General features: G+C 36.3%; 3 protein-coding genes across 5 annotated transcripts in view; 1 reads left to right on the forward strand and 2 right to left on the reverse strand.

Moving 5' to 3' along the window:
• Positions 1-1,648: 1,648 nt before the first annotated feature.
• On the reverse strand, positions 1,649-14,207 carry LOC118274294 (uncharacterized). Of its 3 annotated transcripts, XR_007707242.1 has the most exons (10): positions 14,028-14,207; positions 13,421-13,860; positions 12,804-12,963; positions 11,753-11,840; positions 11,100-11,226; positions 10,443-10,571; positions 6,130-6,879; positions 5,677-5,812; positions 3,519-5,086; positions 1,649-3,338 (listed from the first exon to the last, which is right to left on the reverse strand). XR_007707242.1 is itself a non-coding variant. In XM_035591757.2 (9 exons), exons 2-9 carry the CDS (start codon positions 13,778-13,780, stop codon positions 5,031-5,033), a joined length of 1,806 nt encoding a protein of 601 aa, XP_035447650.2. In that variant the 5' UTR covers positions 13,781-13,860; positions 14,028-14,207; the 3' UTR covers positions 3,383-5,030. The 3 variants fall into 3 exon arrangements, 2 of the variants coding, with proteins under 2 accessions (XP_050560958.1, XP_035447650.2); XM_035591757.2 differs by lacking the exon at positions 1,649-3,338 and having other exon boundaries at positions 3,383-5,086; XM_050705001.1 differs by lacking the exons at positions 1,649-3,338; positions 14,028-14,207 and having other exon boundaries at positions 3,379-5,086; positions 12,817-12,963; positions 13,421-13,566.
• A 243-nt stretch (positions 14,208-14,450) lies between these two features.
• Positions 14,451-17,910, forward strand: LOC118273946 (survival motor neuron protein). The gene is made up of 7 exons (XM_035591223.2): positions 14,451-14,640; positions 14,713-14,854; positions 15,180-15,401; positions 15,745-15,924; positions 16,323-16,447; positions 16,922-17,070; positions 17,793-17,910. Exons 1-7 carry the CDS (start codon positions 14,587-14,589, stop codon positions 17,815-17,817), a joined length of 897 nt encoding a protein of 298 aa, XP_035447116.2. The 5' UTR covers positions 14,451-14,586; the 3' UTR covers positions 17,818-17,910.
• LOC118273945 (uncharacterized) overlaps positions 17,896-27,574 on the reverse strand; it is a 47,017-nt gene continuing 37,338 nt past the window's right edge. The window contains exons 2-4 of the mRNA XM_035591221.2: positions 20,836-20,921; positions 19,889-20,225; positions 17,896-19,614 (exon numbers count right to left, since the gene is read on the reverse strand). Of these exons, the coding sequence (XP_035447114.1) occupies positions 19,509-19,614; positions 19,889-20,225; positions 20,836-20,921 (529 nt within the window). The 3' untranslated portion in view covers positions 17,896-19,508. The remainder of the gene's footprint in view (positions 19,615-19,888; positions 20,226-20,835; positions 20,922-27,574) is intronic.

Below are 27,574 nucleotides of genomic sequence, written 5' to 3' on the forward strand. Positions count from 1 at the left end.
GTCGTTCGCTCGTTTTCACTATAAGGATAAGCAGCAGTAGTAGTACCTACTCAACCTATTTTTTTTTATGACGGGGGAATATCTTCAAGAGTCTCCTAGCTTTCTCGGGATAAAACACTAGGGAGTGTGGGATTTTTACCTCAATAAAGCCCTGTAACCACCCTGAGCACCTGCGAGGGGCCCCAGGTTCTCTATATGGCCTGCTCCGGAGATATGAGATACAACTTAACCTAGCATTAAATATTTTAGCGAATAGTTTATGGCTCTTTTTATGGATAGGCTCATAAAAACTTAACACCCAATCGGTTATTCTACTTAAGAACCCTTGAGTTAGACAAAATATTCTTCGTGATTTTCGATTTTCAAATTCTCAATAACATAGGTATTTAGACCAGCTAGGCTATCCGAAGTGACCTTGATCGCGGTCCGCCGTGTCATTGGTTGTGAGAATAATCTCAACCAATGATGGGCGAGAATGAGATGGAGCTCATTTCAAATGTTACGAATTAACAATTACAGAAAAGTCAACTGTATCCATTAATTGGCAAAATGCGTATTTTCCAAAACAGACTACATAAAAAAATAAAAAATTTGGGTATACCACTCATAATGTTTAGTTTTACCAAAGAAAACAGGAGGAAAAAGGCTTTAAAAATAATACGCAAAATGACATCAAATCAATTTATTTCCGTAGATTTGATCCAAAAGAGTTGCATGAGTATTTTAAAAGTAGGTACATAGTACATAGTATTAAAATAAATTATCTCAAAAACCAGAAATATAATTTAGGTAGGTATACAAAAACAACATTAAAAATCTCAATAGTATAAAAAACCAAGTCAAAAAATATGTCAAAATATCATTTTATATTTAGGGAAAGGTACACTAATGGTAGGCGTCCACAGGCCCACATCGTACGCATCGCACGCAACGGATTTTAGTTTGTCTTGTATAAAACTAATACAACTGAGTCCACTGATCCGCATCGTACGGACCGCATCATCAGCAATGTGATGCGTGCCGATGACGTCATACGAAATGCGTACGATGCGTACGATGCGTGCGATGGGTACGATGCGAGCCTGTGGACGCCTACCTTAATAAATCGAAACACACACACGCACACATACACACACAAATAAAATACAAAATAACACAGAATTCGAGGCGAATCAACTTGAGGCGGAGTTTTGAAAATCACATCTAGAGAGTAGAGTCATCCTAAAATTAAATCTTAATTATAAGTTTTATTTTACACTTAAATCTAAACAACAGATTATATATCAGTGTTAACTTGCCAGATTAAAATAGATTTGCGATCTTATTACATTATTTATTTTTTAATGTTGATAACATTTACCTTATTTGCGATTCATTTATAAATTATCAGTAGGATTATTTTATTTTATTTAAAATATGTCTTATTATAATATGTATATTATGATTAATTGGTATTCTTTTAGGCAAGTACCTAATTGTAAATTAATTTTAGTTATAAACCAACTCATTATTACATAAGTAAATTATAAAAAAGAAAAAAACCTATCTAAAAACTCTAAACGACACTTCAAAAATGTCAACCAATACTAATCTCAAATTACAAAACTTACAATTAAACATAGATTATGACGTAATTATTAAATTAAACTGATAAAATGTCCTTTGGCACATTTACCTATATAGCACACAATAAACCTATAATAGTGTAACACAGCATATCATAAAATCACACATTCTCTCCTATGAAGAAGGGGGTAAGCACAGGAGCATACGTCAAGCATAGGACCTACTTTTCGCCTATTTTATTTCTTATGTCAGTCCTATTACCATATACATTTTTTAAGGGGGGGGGAAATCATCTCATGACTTCTCTTGTCAGGGCGAGGCGAGAGGGAGTGTCAGACTCTTACTGACTAAAATCCACCCCATTCCTACTCCTGCTTTTCGAGCCGGAGCCCCGGTAAACCGCAGTAGTTCGCAGCTCCGGATTACCATACATTAGGCATATACATTAGGCTCAATTAACGACTTACTTATGTACTAAGAACCTCAGGGATCGGAAACCCTAACAGTTTAGCCCGATCTAGGAACCAAGTAAACTTATTACACCAGTGAAACTTAACACTATAACTGCTGACAGCAAATTGTTCAAGATAAATTTTCTGCTACGGTCACTTACCATCCTAAGACATTTAACATCAATTGCATGACAAGTGCACGGACTCGAGACCGTGGAAATCAAATTATTTTATATATGTATTATAAAAAACAAGGAACATGAATTGTATTAATGACAACCTAACCTAACGTAATACACAAGTACCTAAAATAAAGGGAATACATTGACACTTAACAAAAACAGTACAGTTTACTTAATACATTATTGTAATAAAATAAACGTTTATAAAGAAAACTATAATTACTTAATTAAATTATACTCCTAAGCTACTGGAATTACAAATTATAGATAATTATTATTTGGTAATATAATACTGATATTTCCATGTAATACTGACATTTCCATGTAATTTGTGGTTGCCTTCCACAACCACTGTAATAAGATAGCAATCATCCAACCCCACAAAAGGTATATACTAAGAATTAGTGGAATTTGAGGACCACGATTCTAGCAACATCACGCCTTTTATCCCAGAAGAGGTAGGCAGCGGTACACATTACGGTACGTAATGCATTACAATGTACACACACTTTTCACCATGTGTTACAAGTGCCATGTAATAGGGGGTGAGCCTATTGCCATATACTGGGCACAATTCCAGACTCCGTGCTTTTTCAAAAAAAGCTCAGTAATACTTTGGCCGACCGGGAATCGAAACCCAGGTCAGACGACCAACGAGACAACGATTCTTTCTTTACACAAACTTGAACAATATCAAATAACACACTAATCACTCCTCTTCATCTCTAAAGAGGTAGACAGAAGTGTATATAACGCAACACCAACCTTTCATTTCTATCCTTACAGCTTCCATCACATTCATACATCGTAGTTCTTACCTACTAAGCAGTTCCTTTTATAATATCACCACATTGAGTTTACATTTCTCCAAAATACATAAAAACACTGCTATCCAGCTTCTCTGTAACATTTTCAGCACCGCTTCTTAATCAATCTTAAATTAATTATATTATACGACTTACATAACCTCAAAGGCCATGGTAACTACCTTACTACCATCAGGTGGACCACAATCCTTGCCACAGTCGTGGTACAGAAAAAACTTTTCGGAAAGGTCACTCGACTCCAAATCATTGTCTACTCGACATTAGCCACGCTGATTATGGGCCCTTGATGCGCTTGAAACTAGTCGATTTACCTCGTCGAATATTTACGAGAGTAAGCCTATACGCCGACGCTCACCACGCTGATCATGGGCCTCTGGTGCGCTTGAAACTAGTCGATTTACCTCGTCGAATATTTACGAGAGTAAGCCTATACGCCGACGCTCACCACGCTGATCATGGGCCTCTGGTGCGCTTGAAACTAGTCGAGTTACGTCGTCGAATATTTACGAGAGTAAGCCGATACGCCGACGCTCGCCACATTGATTATGAGACCCTGGTGCGCTTGAAACTAATCGATTTATCTCATCGAATATTTACGAGAGGAAGCCTATACGCCGACGCTCGCGACTTTGATTATGAGCCCCTGGTGCGCTTGAAACTAGTCGATTTACCTCATGACATATTTACGAGAGTAGGCAAGCCGATACGTCAACGCTCGCCACGATGATTATGGGCCCCTGATCCGCTTGAAACTAGTCGTACCACATCGAATATGTACGAGTGTAAGCCGTACAAAATAAATAATTTAATGTTCAGTCTTCTTCCTTTGCAAGCATATTTTTATGCTGGTATCAGCACAGTGGCTGATTATAATAACACATTACCTACACCCAAATCCCATTACATTAGTCTGTTAGTAATATTATTAGTTAAAAGCTTAAGTTAGTATATCACCTGCTTCTTCCCAGTACCAAATTACCGTTCTAAAACATGCAATCAGCCTTCCGATACAAGTCCATATTAATGAGTAGGATTACAATATTTAAAATGAGTTCATTCTTAGTAATATTTAAATATACTATCATTAAACATATACAATGAAATTACAGACAGACACCACACTATGTTAACTTAATACTCGTATTATCATCGTATACACAGTTATGTGAAATGCACACACGCGCAAAACAATTCACATAAAAATTAATTAGTTGATTAACAAAGCTTGCAACATTCTTTAATAGATAAATAGCTCTACAAATACCACCAATGATTATTAACTAATGGATTACATAATAATTATTAACGTGATATGGTTATTCGTTACAATTTTTAATACTACAGTATAATTTATTGTACCCTTAGTATAAGTTTGCTTTACGTTAAACACTTTAACCCCTCAAGTCAAATATCAATTATATTATCGTACCACTAGCACGCAGTTACAAAACAAAGAAAATATATGTATCTACATTAAATAAGGAGGAGCAATCGTGTGAATAGAACGAAAAAATCATGCTTGTTCTCTGTCACGGCAATACGATATGAGAGGCAGACACGGAAATTTGTGTCGCATCTATGACTTACGCCCGAATACTGAAACGCTACTCAAATTTAAGTTGTACTTATATCTCGTGCTATCTCTACCACTTACAAAGAATTTGTAGGGACAGAACTATATTTGAGACTGTCTTAAAATTGAGTATTTGACTAAGGCCGGTTAAGGCGTCAGGCGGTTAAAGGGTTAAAGTAATCGAAACGAGGGCGCGTTCGGTGCTTTAATTGGCCAGCTCGAATAAACCAACCAATTAGAGCGCCAAACGCGCTTTCCTTTCAATTACTTCAAACGTAAAGTAAACTCATACTAACGGTACTAATGTTAGTTGTAAAGCGACACCTGCATGAGTTATTCTACAATGAGACTGTGCACAAAACATTGTATTTTCCACCCTGTAAACCACGGCCTGTATTCAGGTTCCGGGCGAAACACCACTTACCAATATTCAGGCATATTCCACATCTATCACGTATCCCATTACATTTAGTCCTTTGAAAATACCTGGGGAACTGTTCAGGAAATTTATTTAGCATGTTTTGAGGAACAAGTGTTGATCTCTCTATTTCTTTGACGCGAAAATAGGTAGAAGTTAATCAATTTCGAAATTCTTAATGCGCATTATGTTAGGATGGTATTGCATAAGACACCATTACTCCTTCTATTCTTCAAAAAAAAAGTACACTCACTTGTTTGAGCATCAGTAATTTTACGCGACCCACGCAACTATAGGAGACTATAGCCATTTATAAAATGGGCATAAGTCTTTACTCAGCTGCGTCGAATTAGCCAGCCTGTAACAGGCCCACTGCTACGCAAAAGCCTTCTTTTCACACGGAGAAGGAATGAATGGTCATTCCTTCTCCGTGAGAAAAGAAGGCTTTTGTGGTTGTTAATGGTAACAACCACACTTGCTGAAGGCAGATTGTCGGTTTTGAACTTATAATTTGATATTTTAACTCAACTTTTTTTATGGAATTGGTGGCAAACGAGCAGGCTGGTCACCTGATGGTAAGCGATCAGCGCCGCCCATGGACACCAACAAGCCAAAACCAATTACTAAAGTGATTTCTTATTAAAAAAAAAAAGGATACTAATACATCTGTCAGCTTGAGATGGATGTCCGAAGGTGGCCACAGCACATCCTGGCGTGGTCAGCTGAACCAGCATCACCTGACCACACTGGGCCAACTGTTCACAGAGCAATGGAAATGTTGTGGACGGGGGAAGCTGGAAATTGAGATACACATTAATATCTATACCCTTGGTACGAGTTTGCTTTACGTTTAAAGTTGGTTGGTTTATTCGAATTGGCCAATCGGAGCACCAAACGCGCTCGTTACGAATAGGTACTTTAAGCGTAAAGCAAATTAAGGGTACTGGTCGTATAAAAGTAATATTTATATCTAAATTAATAAAAGGTAATCTATGTGATAATTTAGTTTCAAAGAGATGATATATTATAACTAACAGGTAAGCAAAAATTATGTAATGTTCGGAACATAATAACAAAATAGTTTGGTATATTTTTGTTAGTATATACTTACATTTGAAAACTTCACTGTCACCTTTCCTTTTGGTGGGAGTCCATTGAAATTCGGTGGTATTATATGAGTTGGTGGGGGACCCATAGGGAAAGGAATGCGGGGCTCAAAAGGGCAATCCCTGGCGTGAAAGAATGGAGGCCTATTGTTTGGAGCAGACCCAAAAAATGGATCAAAAGGGGCAAACATGAAAGAATTAACCATACAATTCGGCATTATGTCGGCAACACTATAATTTTGTTTCTTTGGCGATGATTTAAAGTAAGGAGTAGAATTGCCAGGCGAACCAGATTTGTCTTTGCGGTTCGTTGAAGATTTCTGTTTATCAGGTCCTTTAGTATCACCGCTAGCCTTGGACTTCTCTTTGTCCTCCGGATTAGGCTCGGGACATTCCAAGTCATCGATGCCAACAATCATTGGGACCGTGGGCACTGTCGAATTAATCACATTACAAGCGGGAGGCATCTTGAAAAACTCCGTAATATCATTCACAACCTCTTTACTATCTTCTTTCTCATTCTTTCCTTTAGTTTTAATGTTTGCAAACACTACAGGGTTTATCGCTGATTCTTGTTGGTTTAGGAATCTCTGGTATTCATGCGCAATGTTCCGTAACGGTGTTCCGCGGAGTCCTAAGCCCTGGCCGACCCCAGCAAGGCCTTTAGGCTTCACAATGATATCTGGAGGGTTCCTATCGATCATAATCTTTAGAGGAAGCCCGTAATACAATTGCCCATCCAACATAGAAATGGCCTGAAATAGAAATGTTAAAAACTTAGCAAACTTGAACGAATATCCATTGAAATTAATTAAGGAAGTTTTTAGAGTTTGTATTAATTTTACTCGCTCATTGAAACTTTAAATTAGGCTTTACAATGAATTAATTTAAAATGATACGAAGTTGGTGCCGAGCCTAGTGCGTGGCGTAAGGTGGCTAGTCTCTCTAAAAAAAAAAAATGTATCCTGTAGAAGTCTACAGGATACATTTTATAAAGCGTGCATCTGATCTATTCAACCTCATCTCAGTCGACTTCCCTTAGGTGCAAACGAAACGGTTAAAATCTACGTTCCTAATCCGTGCAGTCAGGGAATGGAACAATTTATGACTGCACGGTTGGTGCGGTGGCTGGGCAACTGGCTGCCGCGCAACGGGTAGCGGGTTCGATTCCCGCACGGAGCAATTCTTTGTGTGATCCACAAATTGTTGTTTCGGGTCTGGGTGTCATGTGCATGTGAACTTGTATATTTGTAAACGCACCCACGACACAGGAGAAAATCCTAATGTGGGGCAACGTTTTTAAAAAAAAAAAAAAATCTGCCCGCTTCTATTAGTCCCCTTTTCCTATTAAGCCGTTCGCAAAATGAGAGTGACCCATATCATAATATTGGGTTGAGTTTTTAAATTTACCTTTGATGCACTTTCATGTACAATTTATATTTTGAAGTATGTAAAGAGGTAATGGATCTCGATCGCTAATTGGCTATGTATTTTAGGCAAAAATTTAAAGTCCTTTTGGTTTGGAAATACCGCAGGAGACAACGCAACAGGTTTTAAACAAACTTTAAAACGATTTTTTAACTCAAATACAGAGTGTCGCTGAAGTCAAAATGCAAGTGGCACCATGTATTTTATTTTATTTTTATTTTATTTTTCATTTTGAGGAACAGCAAACAGTTACATTATAAAATCTTACAACTAATATAACAATGACTTGTTGTGGTCATAATGTAACCCACAACGCTATCCACAGGTAAACATAAATATTTAGAAATGAAGAATTCTAATCGCTAGGAACATTAATAGCAGTACGTGTAACAAATAATGAAAGTATTGTTGTGTAAACATGACTATTAGCATAATGTATTTATAAAGAAAGAGGAGTTTGAAGATAAAGACAAAATGAAAAAGTTAAAACTGCTATTATAAAGTGGTTTGGGTATTAAGTAGGGAACTGTGAAGGAGACTTTTGAACTTATTTATGCTACAATTAAAAATATCTATGTCTACAAAGGTGACATTATAAGTGTCAACCATACGGCGGACAGGTGAACGTAGGCCTGAATTAGTACGACAGGTGTTCAGTGCAAAGAGAGTGCCTGCGCGTACCTGTCGCCTGTGAATGGTTCTAGGTACAGCGTAACAGATCATGTTAGTCAGGTTTGTACAATTAAATCTATTTCTGACTATATTATACAAGACAGTCGCTTCAAGGTACTTTCTTCGAGAGCTAAGGGAAAGGAGCTTGTATTTACTTAGTAAATTAGGATACGGTAGGTATGCTTTATGGCATCTATAATGCATAGCACGCAAAAATTTGTACTGGACATTCTCTACCATCTCAGCGTATTTTTTGTAGAATGGATTCCATACCGAAACTGCATACTCCAGTTGTGAACGAACAAGAGCTTTGTACAAACATAAATACGATGTGGTTTTTTTGAAGTCAAGAGTGGACCGCATGACAAATCCGAAAAGTTGAAAAGCTTTGCTAACAATTTTGTTGATGTGTAAGTCGAGGCATAGTTTGGTGTCGAATATTACACCGAGGTCGCGAACTGATTTCAGTTGAGATAAAGACTTATGAGAAAGGATGTAAGTGTACTTGATTATATGTTTATTTTTAGTAAATGTGAGGAAGTTGCATTTGGGTATACTAAGCTTAAGTTTGTTTCTATGGCAGTAATCTGTAAGTCTGTCCAGGTCTTGTTGGAATAAAATAGAATCGTCCACAGTTTTTATGGATTTGTAGACCTTCAGATCGTCTGCGTACATTAGAAACTGTGTATGATGAAAACAGTAACCAATATCGTTAACAAAAATGTTAAATAATAATGGCCCAAGGATAGAGCCTTGTGGGACGCCTGATGTAACCTCGATGACCCTCGAACTGTATCCATTGATTACTACTCTTTGACAGCGATTCAAAATATAAGAGGCAAACCACCGTAATAAATTGCCTCGAATCCCATTGAAAGCTATTTTATTAAGCAGCAACTCATGATCCACCTTGTCAAATGCCTTGCAGAAGTCTGTATATACGGCGTCTACTTGCAGTCCGTTGTCAAAGCTATCAAATAAGAAACTAGAGAAAGACAGAAGGTTCGTAGTGGTGGATCGCAGTTTAACGAAGCCGTGTTGCTGTGGTATAATGATATTATGTAGAACCGGATACAATTCATTGTGGACAAGTTTTTCAAAGACCTTTGACAAAGTGGACAAAAGTGAGATTGGACGGTAATTCTCCACATTACCCTTCGAGCCACCCTTGTGTACAGGTGTGATATTTGCACGTTTCCATTCTTTTGGAAATACTCCTTCTGTTATGCACTTGTTATAAATTATAGTCAACGGTTTACAGATTTCAGCAGCAGTGCGTCGCAGAAAATATGCAGGTATGCCATCCGGTCCTGGGCCTTTAGCAGGGTCTAGTGATCTTAATTCTCTTCGAATCTTTTGTTCATTAAAGTGCAGGGAGGAAATTATATCGCAGGCTGGGGAAATTTCTGCAGGTGGTTGCCAATGTGACAAGAGTGGTGACGCAGGTTCGTAAACAGAGTGGAAGAAGTTCGAAAAGACATCGCAGATAACTTCAGGTTCAGTGGCTTTGGTGTCTTTGTAATATACTTTTGCTGGAATGTAGGGTTTGTCTTTTTTATTTGATACGTATGTCCAGAAGTGTTTGATATTTGTGTGTAAGCTGTCTTCCACCGAACTTATGTACTTAGAGAAGCATTTACCGCACATATCCTTAAAGCTGGCTCTATGTGTAGTAAATGCTTCGTAATCCGATATGTTTCCATACTTCTTCCATTTGATCCAGGCTTTTTGTTTCTTTTTAAATATATTTATCAAAGGTCGTGAGAACCAGACTGGGTAATTGGAAGATTTAGGACATGCAAGGGGAGTATGAGACCTGATAATCTCATCCAGTTTATTATAGAATAATGATAAAGCTTCTTCAGATTTCTCATGAGTAAGAAGTTCATGCCAATCAGTTTTTTGTATCAAATCGTTTATATTTTCATAGTTTGCCTTATAGAAATTGTATTTTTTCAGCGGCTGCCTGTCGAGGGGAGGATCTTTAATGGTAATGTTTATGTTACAAACGAATGGAGGGTGATAGATGTCAGCAGGAAGCAAAGGAGGTGATTCTGGTTGCACACTACAAGAAGCATTTGAGATTAATAGATCTAATATTTTTCCTTTTGTAATCGGCAACATTCCAATTGTTATCAGAAAAATATATAAAAAACATCTAAATCACCCTGTACTCACATTAATATGAACATGAAAACTTAAAATTAATGACACCTACCTGAACAGCTTCCAAAGGGTGGCTGAAGACGACTTTGGCATATTTGTGGTTAGTATAAATAACACTGATCATTGTCACCGTGCCCGCCATCTCCATCACATCTCTCAATTCAGTTTTATCGCATCTGAACTGTAGGAGAAAATAGTTACTTTATACAAATTACAGTGTACACTGAATTAATTGATGAATACGACTTACGTGAACTTTTCGAGAAAAGCTCTACTAGTTTCAAGCCACGCCGGGACTTATATTCATGAAAAGCATGCGCGGTGCGACACCGCGTTCGTCGCGTTTTACTTACTTTTTACTTACGATGTACGCTTTTGATCATAGGATTATAATATGGGGAAAAACTAAGGTAGCTATTAGGTAGTTATTAAGGTAGAGAATATGATAACAGTCAGCATGGCAAACTAATATAATAAACATCAAAAGCTTTCGCATAAGATTTCGTATTTATATCTTCTTTAAAATAATCGAAATACTCCCCATAAAGTATCCATAATTATCATAATAACATATAAATAAAAACAATAAAAGGAAATATTGAATGCATATTTGCTTATAATTATTGGCTCCGGCGTGGCTTGAAACTAGTTGAACAACATCATCAAACAGTTACATGGGAAAACAACTGTAAAACAATAAATCACTTACATTAGTAACATGAACGATTCTACTCAGCGGTGGCTTTATATTCAGACACTGCAAGAATTCTGGTTTCAGACCGTATAGGCCCTCGGGGTCTTTGCCCCAAAAGTCATCGAGTGGTCTCCATTGGGCGCTATGAAGAAATGGTTTGGGGTTAATATGCAAATAGCAGTATGTTTTAGTGTAACAAATGTTCATAGGCACAGTTCAATTGCATGATTAGCGCAGTGGCTAGGCATTTGGTTATAGCACTATGTGTTGTTTCGAGTCCGGGCGCGATTTGTAAAAGTATCCACGATACAAAAGAAAGTCTCAGTTTAATATAAAACGCAACGCAACTATTGCCATATATCGGGCACAATTCTAGATTCCGTGCTGTGCTACTACTGAGAAATATTCGAAAAATAGAAAATAGCCCAGTAATACTTTGCCCGACCCGGGAATCGAACCCGAAACCTCGTGTCCGGCAGTCGCACTTGCGACTTGCTTAGTATAATATATTTTTTAAGTAAATTTATTATTTGCTCAAAACCAGATCGCCAGCCACTGCGTCAATCGAGCAATCGTAGTTCAAATAAACAATTTATAACATAAATTCGCACTTACATTAACTTTTCGCTAGCTAAGTTAGTAACAATATGAATTAAAAAATAGGTTACCTTGCAGCGGCTTTAGATTTCAAAAATCGAGAATCATCATCCACCAGGTTAACGCCAGAACAGTCCACGGAATATGCCATATAGGACTCTGTAATAGATGAACAATAAAATTAAGATTTCTTATGAAAAATAAGAGGTAGTATAAATTATGAATTTTAATCAATGTTTTAATAAAGTGCAACGTCACGCCTTTTATCCCCTAAGGGCTAAGCAGAGGTGTACCTGCACCTTACAGCATGTAAGGCCTTTGTATAGTGTACACTCACTTTTCATCATTTGTCTTTTGCATAAGCTCGTCAAATGATACAACATGGACAGTAACCCTAAGCTTTCCTTGACTCTATATGAGAGATAGGCATGATGATATGTATGTATGCAACTTCATGCAAGTACTATGTGTCGCACTAAGGCCAAAAGTCAAGATGGTTGAATCAATCGTCATTATAAGCACAATTGAATCACAAAGCAGGAATCTTCACAATCACTCAATCAATTTAGCTCAATTTAACAATTTCATTTTTCAATATGCATTGAAGTTCAATGATAGTAGGTATTCACTGACGCATAGCATCTAATTTAATAAATTAAAAAGTGCAATTGCCATGTAAGAGGTCTCATCTCCCACGCCAGTTAAGTAGTGTGTATGATATGAGTTATATCTGTATACTGACACACCCAAAGACATTTTATGATTACTTAAACTGTTCCTTAGGAACAATATTGTATCAAAAACAAAAGCTAAGGACTGGGTTAAGTAACCATTAAATTACTCTGAGTATGGCGGTTACTAATATTAAAAATGTGAAAGTTTGTGAATGTATGTTTGTTACACAATCACATCGAAACGCCTGAACAGATTGGGATGAAGATAATGTTCTGGAATAAGACATTCAATACTTTTTATTCCATTCAAATGAGAGAATGCGGGTGAAGAAGCGGCTTCGCTGCTTCATCCGCATTCTCTCATTCTCTATAGGCATAGCAGAAGCTAGTATTAATAAAAAATTAATATTAAATATATACAGAAATAAAATAAACAAATGATAGATACCACTTATTCTCACTTTCAGTACATTCCCCTTGACTATGGCTTTGTCCAATTTCTTCAGCACTTCTATGCATTTTTCAAAGCATTGGAAAGTAAGTCTTACGGCAAAGATCTTTGATCTTCTTTTCCTTCGTAAGATCTGCATCTCATCAATGTGGCCGCACTGTAATAAAAATATGATTTTTATAGAGTTGCCAAGTTGCTAATGCATCATTAAAACTTTGTAATATTTTATTAAAAAAGGAGCTAAGACACTGATTAGTAAATATCTCAATAGGTCAAGTGCTTGAAGCGTAACCACCAAGACTTTTGATACCTACTAGACTTTGACTAGAAAATTATCCAAATAATCTAGCAGTCCAGTTAACACATGCCAGGCATAAAACATTAAAACGGTGTTTGATCGTAGGACCAGACCAGGTCTAGCAGCCTATAGGTAAAGAGAAGCTGGCTCCACTGGGAGGCACACTCAGCATTGTCCAATGCGCCTATCAATTTGGTCATAGTTGGTAAATGATAGCAAATTAATACCAAGATGAAAAAAATAAAACAAGAATAAAAATAAAGCTAAATATTAGAAGGATTATCTCAATAACAGTGCAACAGGTTTTTAAACTTACCATTCTGTCCAAATAATCTTTAATTTGCAGAAAATTCCAATCCTTTGGGAAGTTGGTGATTGTCAAATAGTATTCTTCGAGATCATTTATAAGGTCATCAGATTCTACAGACGCGACGCGAGCTTTCTTTGTAAATTCATTATTGTGATATGCAGTAAGTCTTTTTTGACCATTTTTTTCAAAATCATAGTTGTTATGGTCTTCAGTTTCAGAATCGTCCGAATCAAATATTTCTTGTATTGTATTAGAGTCTAGAGATTTCTCAACCCTTCTAGAGCCTATAGAACTTGCTTTCTTATCCGATTCCTTTGTATTCCCCCTTTGGGTAGGCGTCGCGTGAGACGCTTTATCTTTCTCCATGTTTTCAAGTCAATATGTATGAAATCCAACTGTTTTATGGTCTTAAATTATTTTTGAATAATAGGTTCGTGATTTAAGTTCTATAAAATCAATAGATAAAGTTAATAGGAGACAATAATAGCGTTTAAAGCGCGATGGAAATAAATGGTCATCATATTAAAATGTCGCACTTTAGATTGAAAGTACCTAAGTAATAATTCACATCTTAATTTATAATAAAAATGCAAAAAAAATAGTAAATACTTACAGATTAAAATTCAAAAATAATAATAGTTAACCGAGAATCTTCGCTTTCGCTCTAAAATAAAGTCAGTTCAGCACAGCTGTCTCAAAATTAATGTCACAAAAAGCGCGGGATGCACCCATGCACCCCATCTCACATCCATTCCATGTAAAATTTTGAGCTTTACGATTTCTTCTTCACAATCTACAATACAATAAAACTATACATATCAAACAAAACAATAAATTGACGGTAGGTAGACGGATAGGTAAGTAGAAAAAAATCCAATAGGATTTTAATTTGAATTCCAATAGGAAGACTCAATCTATTTAACGGAAATGCGGCTTCGCTTATTTACATTTCAATAAGAATGTAAATCGACTACATTTTATTGACATCTCTACTGACCACAGACCAAAATACACTAATTGTAACGTCAAAGTCAACATTGTTTGAACTGTCAAATAAAAACAAAATTGAAAACTCGCTGTTTGGAAGCGTCGACAAAATTGTTTGAATAAAAAATTTAAAGTGTTATAAAACGAATATAACCGAAAACAATAGAGAGAATATTGTAAAACTTATGGTGGACATGTCCAAAAGCCCAAAACTTCTTTACGTGAAGGGGATGAATCTTGTAAGTAAATTATTCAAACATACTTCTGAATTTTGGGATGATTGTGCATTGTGATGATTTTGTTGCTTGCAGTCGGAGTCTGAGGGTGATGATGATGATCAGTGGGACGACAAGAAATTAAACGATGCGTACGACAAAGCTGTAAGGATTGCTAACGTTGAGGTGGCGAAGCGCGTGGCTATGTCTACCAACACTCAGGGTTCATCCAATGATCGTGAGTTGTTTTAGTATCCTGTTCCTATATAATACATCATCTTATATGATTCGTCTTAGACTCTTCTACAATCCTACAATCCTACAATCTTTGTACTATAACAAAGAAAACTCGATTTCAAGTCAGAAATGTCTAAATTAAACTAACTGTGATATTTTTATAGTATAGTCCAGATGTATTCTATTTCTCTTACATTAAATTAAATACATAAATATATTTTTTTTTAAAGTTACCCTTATTTAATAAGAACTTATCATAAAAAATCCCTGCATACCTCTTTACAAAATTATCTAATAAGAAACTAACTTCTATTATTTCGTTACAGCCACATTCTCTTCAAAAAAAGAGAAATTAGCAACTAAACCACCTAAGAAAAAAGCTACAATCTTGTCCACCAATACTAATGGAATTAGTGATGAAAAGCCAAAAGAAGCAAGGTGGAAACCTGGCATGCCTTGCCGGTGTGTGTATGCCGATGATGGTTTGGAGTATGAAGCCGTTATAGTTAGAATTGTTGATGACAACGACTGTGTTGTCAAATATTTAGGTAATTATTGCTTGTAATTTTTTACTAGGCTTTATTGACTTTTAGAAAATTTTTCAGGAGTCTGGACTTCTGTCCAGTATATGACAATAGGCTTACCTCCTATTATATGGGAATTATAACGTAAATGGTGAAATGTGGGTGTAAATTATAGCGGCATTACATGGTGTAAAGTGCACCTCTACCTACCCCTTGAGTATAAAATGTTGCATTGCTTGTAATAATATGGTTCTTAGATTATTAATGATATTTTATAGAAAATTATATTTGAAGAGCTGATATAATTTAAATGACGGGTACATAATTGATGCATGAATTTGCTTAAAACACCCTTTTAATATTTCAGGTTATGACAATCAAGAACTGGTGTCATTAGATTCTCTGAAACCATCTCTGGGCAAGGATGCTAGGGCGCAGCAGATTAAGGATGCGAGGAGAGAACAGACTGAAGACAGCTACGGTAGCCTGTCACCTAACGTAGATGGTGTGGAGTGCAGTGACAGGGTGCCAAGTCCTGATAGTATAGGTATACTGGGTCTCATCTGATAATCATTTATTAACCATTTTAGATTTTAGAAGTAACAACTAACCAAAATATGCTTATTATAGTTGTGTGGTGCCTAAGCGAAAGAACTTTAAATGTGAATGATTATGTAAATTAGCTTTGCGTTATTTAAGTTGTAAAAAAAATATTTTATCTATAAAAATATTTACCGTTAACTGTTAACTGCTAAGCTAATGTCTATTCCTACCTCATTTTAATATTCGAAGCCATTGTTGACAAACCATTGCTAAATTTTCCAAAACTCCTATGAGAAGGATGCAAATCTAGTCCTGATAACCTTGAAACAATTGGCCAATGAGCTAAAAGTTTTAGGATGTAGTGCTATAAAGAATATTCAATACTTTTTCTTTTGATTACAGGAAGATCATCCCAGAAAAAGAAGAAACCATCTAAAAAGAAAAAGAATCAAGCGCGGGGTATCAATATCAATGGCTTCGAGCTGCCAGACATGCCACCCATACCTAATCTGTCTATGTTGAGAAATGTAAGTACTTATTTAACCATTTTTATTTTTCTTAAACTTCCTTATTAGTTTTTCCTTGTTTAGGTTTCGTAATGAATTTATATGAAGGATAGGTAAGACCCACACTCTGCAACAAATAAATGTGACATGACAAAATCTATTTTAAGTTATCATTGCTTTCTTTTTCCACTTCTGCATGTCCATTTGCCAGGTGGCAAAGGCCTCCTCAAATCTCCTCTATTCTAGCCTGTCTATGGCGTCGTCCCACTGAACGGTCTGCAAAAGCCATAGAAGTCTATAGAGTTCTAAAACCTCAACATGGGTTCTAATGTATCTAGTATAACTATGGCAAAGTATCTAAAACTGTGAAACTAATCTCTATTACAAAAACTACAACATGACTTACAAAATTAACTATATAAATGTCAGTTTAACTGGTATTTACTATTATCTTTCCTTATATCGATTATTATGTACCATATTATAAAATTCCAGCAACTAGGCTCAATGGAAATGCCGATGCCTCCGCCGCCGATGGCCTTCTCAATGGACCGATCTGACAATGAAGACCAAGCCATATCCTCCATGCTGCTCAGCTGGTACATGAGCGGGTACTACACAGGGTTATATCAAGGACTAAAAAGGTAATAAACTTTTTTTAAGTGTTTTTTTTTTTACATTAGCATTTTCTCCTGTGTTGTAAGTACATTTACAAACATCGCATTTAAACGAGGCCCTATTCGTCTGTTCCACTGCGTTGCAGCGCATCGTCGCAACGGAACAACGCACTGTATGCCCCAGCAGGGTTGCGATGACGGACGACGCGATGTGGCAACTGCGTCTTAAATACAAACTTGATGGCTATCCGTCGACGCAGCGGACCTGTCGCTTCGTCTCTTGTCCGTCGATCCTTTGAAACATAGCGTGAGACGACGCAACAATATAATGGGGCATGTCATTAAAATATATATGGAAAACGAACGTCGCTGTGACGACGCCACGCAGCGCAACGGACAAACTATCGAATGGTAACAAGCGCGACTGCCTAAAAATGGAGTCATGGGATTGCCTGGTCTAATTAAGATTTTCGAGTTCTCGAAAATGCTCAGTTGTAGGAATTCTGTCCAAGGAAGGAGAAGGTCTGGAATTTTGTCCAGTTAATGGCAATAAATAAGCTTCAGCCACTATAGAACTCGTTATATTTAGATATTATGAGATCTCTACCTACCTAGAGGCCAGATAAATATAGGCATCTGGAGAGGGTATTCCGAGAGGATGTGGCACTCTTATTCCATTAAATTAAAATAGGCATCTAGGGACTGAGTAAACATAATGAAGGTGCTAACATATTCTTTTTTCATTTCAGGGCAAAAGATGGGCGCAGGAACTAGGTAATCAAAATAGTGTGAGTTTCACGAAGGAAAGGAATTTATTATACCTATACTAAAACTTAAAATAAATAAAAATTGTTTTCTTTTATTAAATTTTTTTTATTTTTAGTCTCACATAAAATGAACTACAATAAAAATAGAAATTGTTATCAGTAAAGAAAATAATAATAAATAAATTTATGCCTCCTGATTTATGTGTTAAATCACTATGTACAAATATACATTTTGAGTGTATTTTTTATTTTATGACTTTTTCTATGTTCAGATTGGTGGGTTTTATTTTAAAACTATTGGCTACATCACTCAAATTACTTTTTAGTGCTAATTATCTCGTCCAGGATCGTATTAAAACTGTCAAAAATAATGTAAAAAGAAAAAATAAATTATAAAAATAACAATTATTACGAATATTTTAAACATTTTACAATAATCATGTAAATAGAACTTTCAAAAGTGTGTACACCGGTACACATATGAAGTTTGTAAGATCGCGCGTTTAATTCTCAGATCGGTCATTGCCTTTGCCTCAATTACTCAACTTAAAAAAAGAATTGACATCTCTAATGGATCTTGCGCCATTAATTTATTTTAGTCGATTAATTAAAAGTATCGATATCGCATGTATCCGACCTTGTGCAAATAAAATTTCTCGATTGTGAAACTTTGAATGTATTAACTCTGAAAGTTAATTATCCACTAAAGTTCTTTGAACGATTGATGATTTGATTTATAAATTGAGAAATCGATTACACTTTTATCGACTAATCATAATTTACAAGGACAGTAATGAAGATTCTTATAAAAACTAATTAAAATAAAAACATGGCATTTTTTAAAACGTAAACTAAAGAAACAATATTTACAGTTACCACAATATACAAAAGAACAGTGTTGAAGGCATATTATGGCCCTCTTGAGTAGAAATCAGCTTAGGCTGAATACTGTGATTCCTTTGTCTTGAGATTTTTAGATGCTCAATATTTTGTTTTTGATATTATGTAATTTAAAAGCCGGCCACTGAATAAAATAACCCTGTAAATATTATAAGTTCAGACATGATGTAATAACAATAATTTAAAAAATATTAAATTTAGCAATTATTTATAGTTTATCATTTCATCGGTTTCTTGGCATCTGAATATCTCAAAACAAACGGAACAAAATATTATAAATTAATTCATAAAAAACACATTCAGTTCTCTGACACTCGAACAAACTCCCGCTTTTAAGACACGCACACACGCTAGAATTTGACAGTCACATGTCATCTTCGAATAACGTCAATTCGCATAAATTGACTGGAATAGAATTGGCAAGTCGGATAAAGTCGACATATCGCTAAATATTGGAACTATTAGTTTCAAGGGATGTTTATGAGTATGTATTTAATTTATGTTACACAGTTTTTGCGATTATATTCTTTAAATAAAAATAGGTATTGATTGGAATCTAATTAAAATTATATCCATACGAAACATCAATAGTCATAATTTCATTAAAATTTAATTACGGTTTAATATTTAAAAAACTGCATAAATTGCATCACAAATTCCCTTTTTTAGACAATCATTTATAAACATCATTTTGCATTTTTTCGCATAAATTCAACGCTTCGAATAATTCGAATAACATAACAGTTATTCGAAGTGTTGATGTTACATGTTCGTAAGTTCGTGTGGACACGTCGCGGCTCATACGAGTGTGCTGAGTTCGTGCGTGTCGTGGCTCAGGTCGATGGTAGCGGCTGGGACGCCTGGAGTAGCTGCTCCTTCGCCTGGAGGAGTGCTTGTTGGAGGTCTGGAATGTAAAAAGGATATATTTTAGTAAACATGTACTTAATGTTTTATATTACTTTTAATTTGATTCTTTTATTATTTGTAATTTGGCTTTTCAATTTTACAGATCAGTAAGTAGAAGAATTATTATTACGCAGCCGCTAAAACTGGCAAGAATTTTCTTGTTTTAGTAGGTAGACACTTTAATATTCCACCCACATACGAATTTTTTCAAAGAGATGTAATACCTAAATACATATTTTGTAATCGTCCCTTATAAAAAATGAACAACCCACCTTATAATATAAGGACCTCCTTGTTGCAGTAACGTGATGGGATGCGTATACGCACCACCGGCTGTCATGCTATGGAAACTCAAGTTCCCCATTCCAGTATTATTCAAATGTCCATTCCCAATTATAACACCGTTAGACGCATTTAAGTTCTGAGTGTTTGTGGTTGTATTGAGTTCTTGAGTTCGAAACGCTTTTACGAGATTCGTTTTTTCCTTCTGCCATACAAAGACGTTGTGTACCATTGCGCAGCCGCAAAAGATGATTCCAACGCCTATGAAGACTGACGTCACTATCGCTGGCGTCGAATGGAATTGTATGAAAGTGTAGAGTATTATGCCTGGAATTGAGAATTGTGTTATTAGTCGTCTTTATTTAAGGACGTAAGAGCATCCAGGTAATCTACATGTGCAAAAAAGATGCCTTGATACCCAAGGGATGTTTTTAATTGGCTCTAAATCGGGATCGAATCCAAACTCCATTTTGTTTCTAATAATGGATAGCCAAACCTGGAATCGATCCCGAGATTGTTCGCCATGCAACCATGCATCGGCACGAATGAGCCGGCTCGACCGGAGTGATACCACGGCCTCACAGAATACCGACGTGAAACAATGCTTGCATTGTGTGAGCGAGGTTGCCGGAGGCGCAATTATCCCCCTTCCCAATATTCCTAATCCCCGATTGCCCAACAACCCTGAAATTCCTAACCCCAAAAGGCAACGCACTTGTTACGCCTCTGGTCTTTCGAGTATCCACAGGCAGCGGTGATTGCTTACCATCAGGTGATCCATCAGCTCGTTTACCGGTTTACACCATAAAAAAATGATTAAATCCCACAAGTAAACAACAACTCTCCGATCCGATCCCTTTATAATCCAGTCGTGGGAAATAAAACAGAGTGGCCACTATTTGCAGCAGGAAATACAAAGTAATTATAAGGAACGAACCTGTTAAGAATACCGGTATGGATATAAAGAAACCCCCGACGGCACACACTCTCGTGATGGCAGACTTCTGCAGGTATTTGTTAGATCTGGAATGAGAGAAAAAAGTTGCTTTAGTAAAGCTATATTATTAGATCTGTGGGAATTAAACTAAATGGTTGTGGGTGATGGAAAACGTAAGTTTGAACTAAGAAGAGCCACGGACAACGTAAAGGGCTACCGGGGCTTCGGCTTAAAGAAGGCTAGACTAGGAACAGTGTTGTTTTTAGTCAGTAAGAGTCTGACACTCCCATCTCGCTTGCCTCTCAAGGCAGGAGAAGTTGTATGAGTGGATGATTTTATCCCCCTCAAAAAAGGTCTTAACCCCCTAAAGGCCGGCAATGCACCTGTAACTCCTCTGGTTTTGCGGGTTCATGGATGGTGACGATAGGTTATCAAGCAATCCGTCTACTTGTCTGCTACCCAATTGTATATAAAATTGCTCCCCAGATTGGGCAGAGCACCTATCTAACATATTTTGCTGTATGACAAAATTGAAGAAATTTCTTGTCGTCAGTATGGTCAGCGTTGTAAGTAGACGTAACTAACTTGCATTAAAAGAAAATATTATTCCACTATATGGTGTAAATAATCGTTAAACACCATTTATCCGCTTCGATACATTCACACGGCCCAAAAAATCTGATTAAAACATATTTAAAGAGATGGCTATTGCAAGATATGGTTTCAAGACAACCCGATTTTATGAAAACAACTTTTACATCCAAAAACAGTAAGACCATGCCCCAAATCTGCGCAATCGTTTTAAAAATCGAGTTCGTTTGTCTCACAAAAAAATTTCGACCAATTTCTTCAACAAAAATGCAGAAGCTTCAATTATTTAATCGATTGTATATTATAAGAACTCGATTTTAATCGAGAACTCGTTTGGACAGTCATGTAACGGGCTCAGCACCTGTTCATCGATAACGTTGGTAAATTGAGAAGTCGATTTTTTAAATGATTATTTATTTGAATTATGAGTTTTGAATTTGGCCGGTTATATTTGCTGTATGTCAGTGACACTATATTATGATCATTGATTACAACACTGGTGTTATCGAGAAATTATAAACTTGTTTGAATCATAGGTAGAACTGGCTTGTTGAACTTGCGTCTAAGTTCATTTTGCTAAGTATTTCAAGTTGACGGGTTATTGGGCACATACTAAACCAAGTTTAAACTGGTTGTCATGATAGAAATATTTGATTGCTATGCAGTTCAATGTTACGGGTGTTTGTTTTAGTATAGTGTAGTCTAGACTAACATGTCTAAAGCTTTTCGGAGACTAAAATCTGAGTTAAAACGTCTTTTACTGTTTTAGTAAAAAGAGGTGCATCTTCCGCTAAGTATTTGATTTGCTGGTAGGTAAGAAAATAAAGATTGATTCAATACAGAAACATAATATAAACAAGACAGTTACCATTTTATTTATTTTTAACGTTTCCCCACTCAAAGATTTTCTCCTGTGTCGTGGGTGCGTTTACAAACATACATATTCACTTATGTGCATATGACACCCATTCCCGAAACAATTTGTAGATCACACAATTCTACTACTGCGTAGCGGTGGTAGAATTGTTGTAATTATTGATTTGTATTCAAATGACTATTGCTGAAAAACATCGCCGAAACTCGAGTCATCGTGCTTTTTAGCATTTTAGCAGAGCACTGGCCTTTTTGCGTTGTGCTGATTATTTATTTATCTTTTTAATTATTTTCTAGATTTGCCTTGCAGTATCTTATAACGGTGCAATTATACAGTTTTTCTTTTTATTTATTTCTTTCTTTCTTTCATTGGTTGTCTACTGAACCGATCAATGAAAGATCTGGCTTGATTAAAAACTATATAATTTTGTATAAAATTAACTATTGCCTCAGTACTAAATGTGAGAGCCATGCTTCGGCACGAATGGGTCGGCTCGAAGTCATGCGTCCGGCTGACCACAGTGGTGATGTGGTCCGTCAAACTAACTTTCAATCAGTATGGGGATGACACACGCGTGTTAGTGATCGAAGGTTAGTATAATGTTTGTAGTTAGGGTAGCGATATCACGAAAACCGACGTGAAACAACGCTTATGTTGTATGAATGAGGTTACCAGAGGCCCAATTACCCCCCTTCCCAATTTTCCTAATTTCCGATTCCCTAACAACCCTTAAAATCCTAGCCCCCAAATGGTTGACAACACACTTGCCTCTGGTATTTCAGGTGTCCTTGGGCGGTGGCGAATGCTTACCGTCAGGTGATCCGTCTGCTCGATTAACAGCTATACCATGAAAAATCTTTGTTTTCTCACCTGCATAGTAAATAACTGTGCTGACTGTTGCATTCTACTGCGCAATGAAACGAATAGCAATTAATTCTTCTTCAACTATTCACTACATAAGCAAACTAAAGTATTTTAACTAATAGATTTATTTCTTGTTGCAGTCTTTCATAATCGATTGGAACGGCAGGTTTGCGTAATGTCAGCTTATTTGGTCATATTGAGTAAAAGTTAAATTATGTGAAAGGTGGACTATGCTACCTTATCTAATAATTAAATCCCACTTTTGCTAGGATTAATTAAATTCGTGTTCTAAGTATACTTAGAAAGTTTATTACGCATTGATATTAGCAAAAGATAAAGAGAAGGCATAGGCAAAGGAGCACATGTTAAATATAGGTAAGTAGGTACCTAACACCTAGTTTTCTAGTTATGTCACCATCGTCATTATAGATGCCCTCCCCCTTACTCCTCTTAATTAGGTAAGAAGTCCTAAAGGGCGAGTTTTTTTTATGGAATAGGGGGAAACGAGGTGTCCATGGGTGTCAGCGATTGCTTACCATCAGGTGATCCGTCTAATAGTTTGCCGACGTATACCATAAAAAAAATCTAACCATAGGTACCTATGACTACATTAACTCTTCAAACCCTAGGCACATTTGCTCCGCAGTCAACTCAAACAACAATACAGCTAAGTTTTAAAACAGCCACAATCATCCTTCATGATCGCCAACAAGGCCCACAAGACTGAACGAGATATCTAGGTAATTACATCTGTAATTTAGTCACAGAGACTGCGTATTTTTGGAGGTTAGAAATTTAAGGGTTGTTGTTCGGGAATCGGGGATTGGGAAGATTGGAAAGGGGGAAATTGGGCCTCTGGTAACCTCACTCACACAACGAAACACAACGCAAGCGTTGTTCCACGTCGGGTTCCTGTGAGGCCGTAGTATCACTCCGGTCGAGCCGGCCCATTAGTGCCGAAGCATGGCTCTCCCACACTTAAACATGCAGTAATTACGTTACTTAGTTTAAAAAACGGTTTACCAATGACAGATGGCAATTACAACGGTTTCTACCTACAACGGTGTTCTACGCTTCACTGGTTTTGAGGGTGACAAGGAAACCTTACATTACCTGGCAACATATGCACATGAAACTATACTATGTTATTTCAATGATTTTCAACTTTATTCTTTCGTCTTTAAAGTTGAATATGTATTGAAGATATATCCACATGAAACTATACTATATTCATTCAAAGATTTTCAACTTTATTTTTACGTCATAAAGGTTAAATATGTATTGAAGAGGTTTGGCTGTTTTGGGTATTTTGACGTGCTGTGTAGACGTTGCATCGTGACCGCAGTTTTGTCGATACGTTTAAAAGGGGAGATTTAGGTGAAATGCATAGGTAAGGGTAGCTTGGTATTTTTTTTGTCTTATGCATATTTTTATTGTAAGTTTAAGGAAACACAACGCAAGCGTTGATTCACATCGGTTTTCTGTGACGCCGTGGTATCACTCCGGTCGAGCCGGCCCATTCGTGCCGAAAGCATGGCTCTCCCATACTTATTATGTGTCCTACCTATTACACTATTTACACTACATCTTTTTAAGTTTTATTTATTTTCTTTCTTTGTGTAGGAAGGTACTTGTTTTACTACTTAGGTACCTACATAGGTAATAATAAGTTTGGAATATCAATTTCTACGTTTAGCCGTTTTTTCGCAGAATAAAATTGTCTTATTCTTGTCCTATAAAAAAATTGATTAAAAACGTTTTTGCGAGCTTCAAAGCGTAGCTTGAAATTCGCTTTACGATAACTCAAACTCTCTTTTAGATTTTATAGCATTACTCAACATTATACAGATAAAAAATTGCTCAACATTGCACACGTCCAGAAACATCACGCCAAACATACGTATAAACAAACATTACCATTTTATAATGTAGGTAAAATATGATATAATAGGAAAATATTTACCTTACCTAGTTTCACCGAGATTCCCGACCGAGTTTGTTTAAATTTACCTAATACGTCCGGCGCTTGCGCAAATGTGGTTAAAAATAACATAAAAAAGGTCGACTAGAAAGGAGTTGTATTTACAAAAAAGTTTTTATTATGAAACTCGTTAAAAATGTTTGCCATAGTTTATGGGTATGAGTTATGATCGTATTCTATGGAACTTACGACATTGCGTACTGGGAATATGTAGGGCAAATCATAGCTTGAAGAGTTTTAGTCGTGTAGTATTTGTAAATCAGGAACGGCTGGACATATTTTCATGAACTTTAAATACGGTTTCTTGGATTCATCTTCGAATCCAATAACAGAAAAGCTTCTGAGTTACTTTTCTGGTTTCAGGGCTTTATAAGTGGCTAAGTATCAAAACAAAAAAAAACAAGAAGTAGATCGTAATAGCCGTTATTTATTTATTTTAAGATGGGAAAATCATAATCACTTCTCCCGCCTCGGGCGAGGGGGGAGTGGCAGACTCTTACTGATTAAAAACTACCTCGTTCCTATTCCTGCTTTTTGAGGCTCTCTAGCCACTCCTCAAAGAGGGGACTTACCGCTGCAATGATAGCGAGCAACGTAATAGCCGTTGAGATTAGGTTTAACTCAATAGTAATAGCTTCCTATTTTTCAAGTGGTTAAAAATTATAATACAATTATATACCTATCAAAACCTTCACTTTTAATGTGAAATAAAAACAGAAAATAACCAAATCCCGTTTACGTAAACATAAGATCACCCAATTAATTAATCTAATTCCAAACGAAGATCTTTATAGTGTTTTATCAATGACAGACAAGACAGTTATTTTTTGTTCACAACACCTAATCTGGTTTCTCTGCCTACCTCCATTTACTAATAAGGCGGTGGCCTACAGACCGAATCAAATGATTTACATAGTGCGTTGGACTATTGTGACATATGAGTATGACAGAGCTGATTTAAATGGTCGGCCATATTGCAAAGTCATCTTGTAACTCTTAATCCCGACATAGACATAGACCCGTAACATAAGATCGCCTATCACCCCGCCATTCTGGCAAAATGTAATTTCATACTTAAGTATATAGTACAGGAATTTACCCAGAAGCAGCAATTGTATCAGCTAAGCAAAGTATTCTGTATCTTTTAATTCGAAAGATAGAATTGCACTAGATCGCGCTCCGCCATGTCATTGGTTGTGAATATAATCTCGACCAATGATGGAGTAGAATGCGATAGAGTTCACTTCGAAAGTTCCCAGCCCTAATGGGTCCCAATTGTGGTGGACTGATAACTCTTTGAGGTACTATAGGATTCATTCCCTTTACCCGTTAAAAATATTAAACAGAGGTGTCGTGTTATCGCGACTCTTGCGGATTTTCTTCTCTTTTGGACAGTGATAGGTGCTAGAGTAAATACAGTTTGTTTCCTTTAAATTCATAGATTAAGTGACTGTACAGGTGGTCATGGCTTGGTCAAAATCAAGAGTCTTGAACTATGTCTGTGTCACCCGAAAATTTAGTTCAAAAATGAAGCCAAAGCTCCTGCATAACAGTCCTAATTAACTAATGAGCCATAGAGAGTTGATAAGGCCGTATCTATTTTACAAAAGTAACTGCTTCTATCTTGTTTTATCTAGGAAGTAAGGAGATACGTTTGACAGTTATTTATGACACCCATTCTCTTCCTAAACGATCCCTTTACCTTTTGCAATTAGCTAATCACAAAATAAGTAGCTTAGACAAAAAACGACTTACAAATTATTTTTGTACTTTACTAATTGAGTCGGCCAATCATCGGCCGGCCAATCGGCCGAATGCGCTTTCGTTTCGATTAGGTACTTTAAACGGAAAGCAAACTTATACTAAGGATACTGTGATGTTCATTTCAAACATTAACGTATTTATCTTTAATTCCCCATTAAGTAAAGCCAATTTCATACAAGTAAAAGAACATAAATTCAATAGGCGTCCGTTGACTCTTAATTCTTCTGAAGTCTATTAGCAATTTAAACTTGCTAGATTTTTATAAATTTTGTTGTTTCTGTTAACTTTCATATTAAACTGCACCATGACACTCAGTTTCCACTTCAGATGGTAGGAACATGTATGTATATTATTTAGCTAATAGCTATAGGTTACTTAGTTACACATAACATTGCCTTCGATTTTCGATCAAACAATTCACCCTTTTTAATATCATTCGGTAATTCGATGACTCATATTCGTATCGATGCAATCACGCAACCCAAACAATTTATTTAGGGCTTGCGTAAAAAGTAGAAAGATATATAGGTACTTGCCTACTTTTTTTATGAAACAGCCGGTAAACGGGCAGACGTATCACCTGATGGTAAGCAATCGAAGCCGCCCATGGACACTTAACACACTAATATTATAAATGTGAAAGTTTGAATGTTTAGATGTTTGTC

This window comes from Spodoptera frugiperda, chromosome 3, assembly GCF_023101765.2.
Source record: "Spodoptera frugiperda isolate SF20-4 chromosome 3, AGI-APGP_CSIRO_Sfru_2.0, whole genome shotgun sequence".
Classification (NCBI taxonomy): Eukaryota; Metazoa; Arthropoda; class Insecta; order Lepidoptera; family Noctuidae; genus Spodoptera; species Spodoptera frugiperda.

Excerpts from the sequence above, each read along its gene's own strand:
- LOC118274294 (XM_035591757.2), bottom strand. The coding sequence starts at position 13,780 with ATGGAGAAAGATAAAGCGTCTCACGCGACGCCTACCCAAAGGGGGAAT. Across the intron at positions 11,841-12,803 it reads ACTGAAAGTGAGAATAAGTG|AGTCCTATATGGCATATTCC; the intron begins GTATCTATCATT and ends CATCTATTACAG. Across the intron at positions 10,572-11,099 it reads GAATCGTTCATGTTACTAAT|TTCAGATGCGATAAAACTGA; the intron begins GTAAGTGATTTA and ends TTTCTCCTACAG.
- LOC118273946 (XM_035591223.2), top strand. The coding sequence starts at position 14,587 with ATGGTGGACATGTCCAAAAGCCCAAAACTTCTTTACGTGAAGGGGATG. Across the intron at positions 15,402-15,744 it reads CTGTGTTGTCAAATATTTAG|GTTATGACAATCAAGAACTG; the intron begins GTAATTATTGCT and ends TTAATATTTCAG. Across the intron at positions 16,448-16,921 it reads ATCTGTCTATGTTGAGAAAT|CAACTAGGCTCAATGGAAAT; the intron begins GTAAGTACTTAT and ends ATAAAATTCCAG.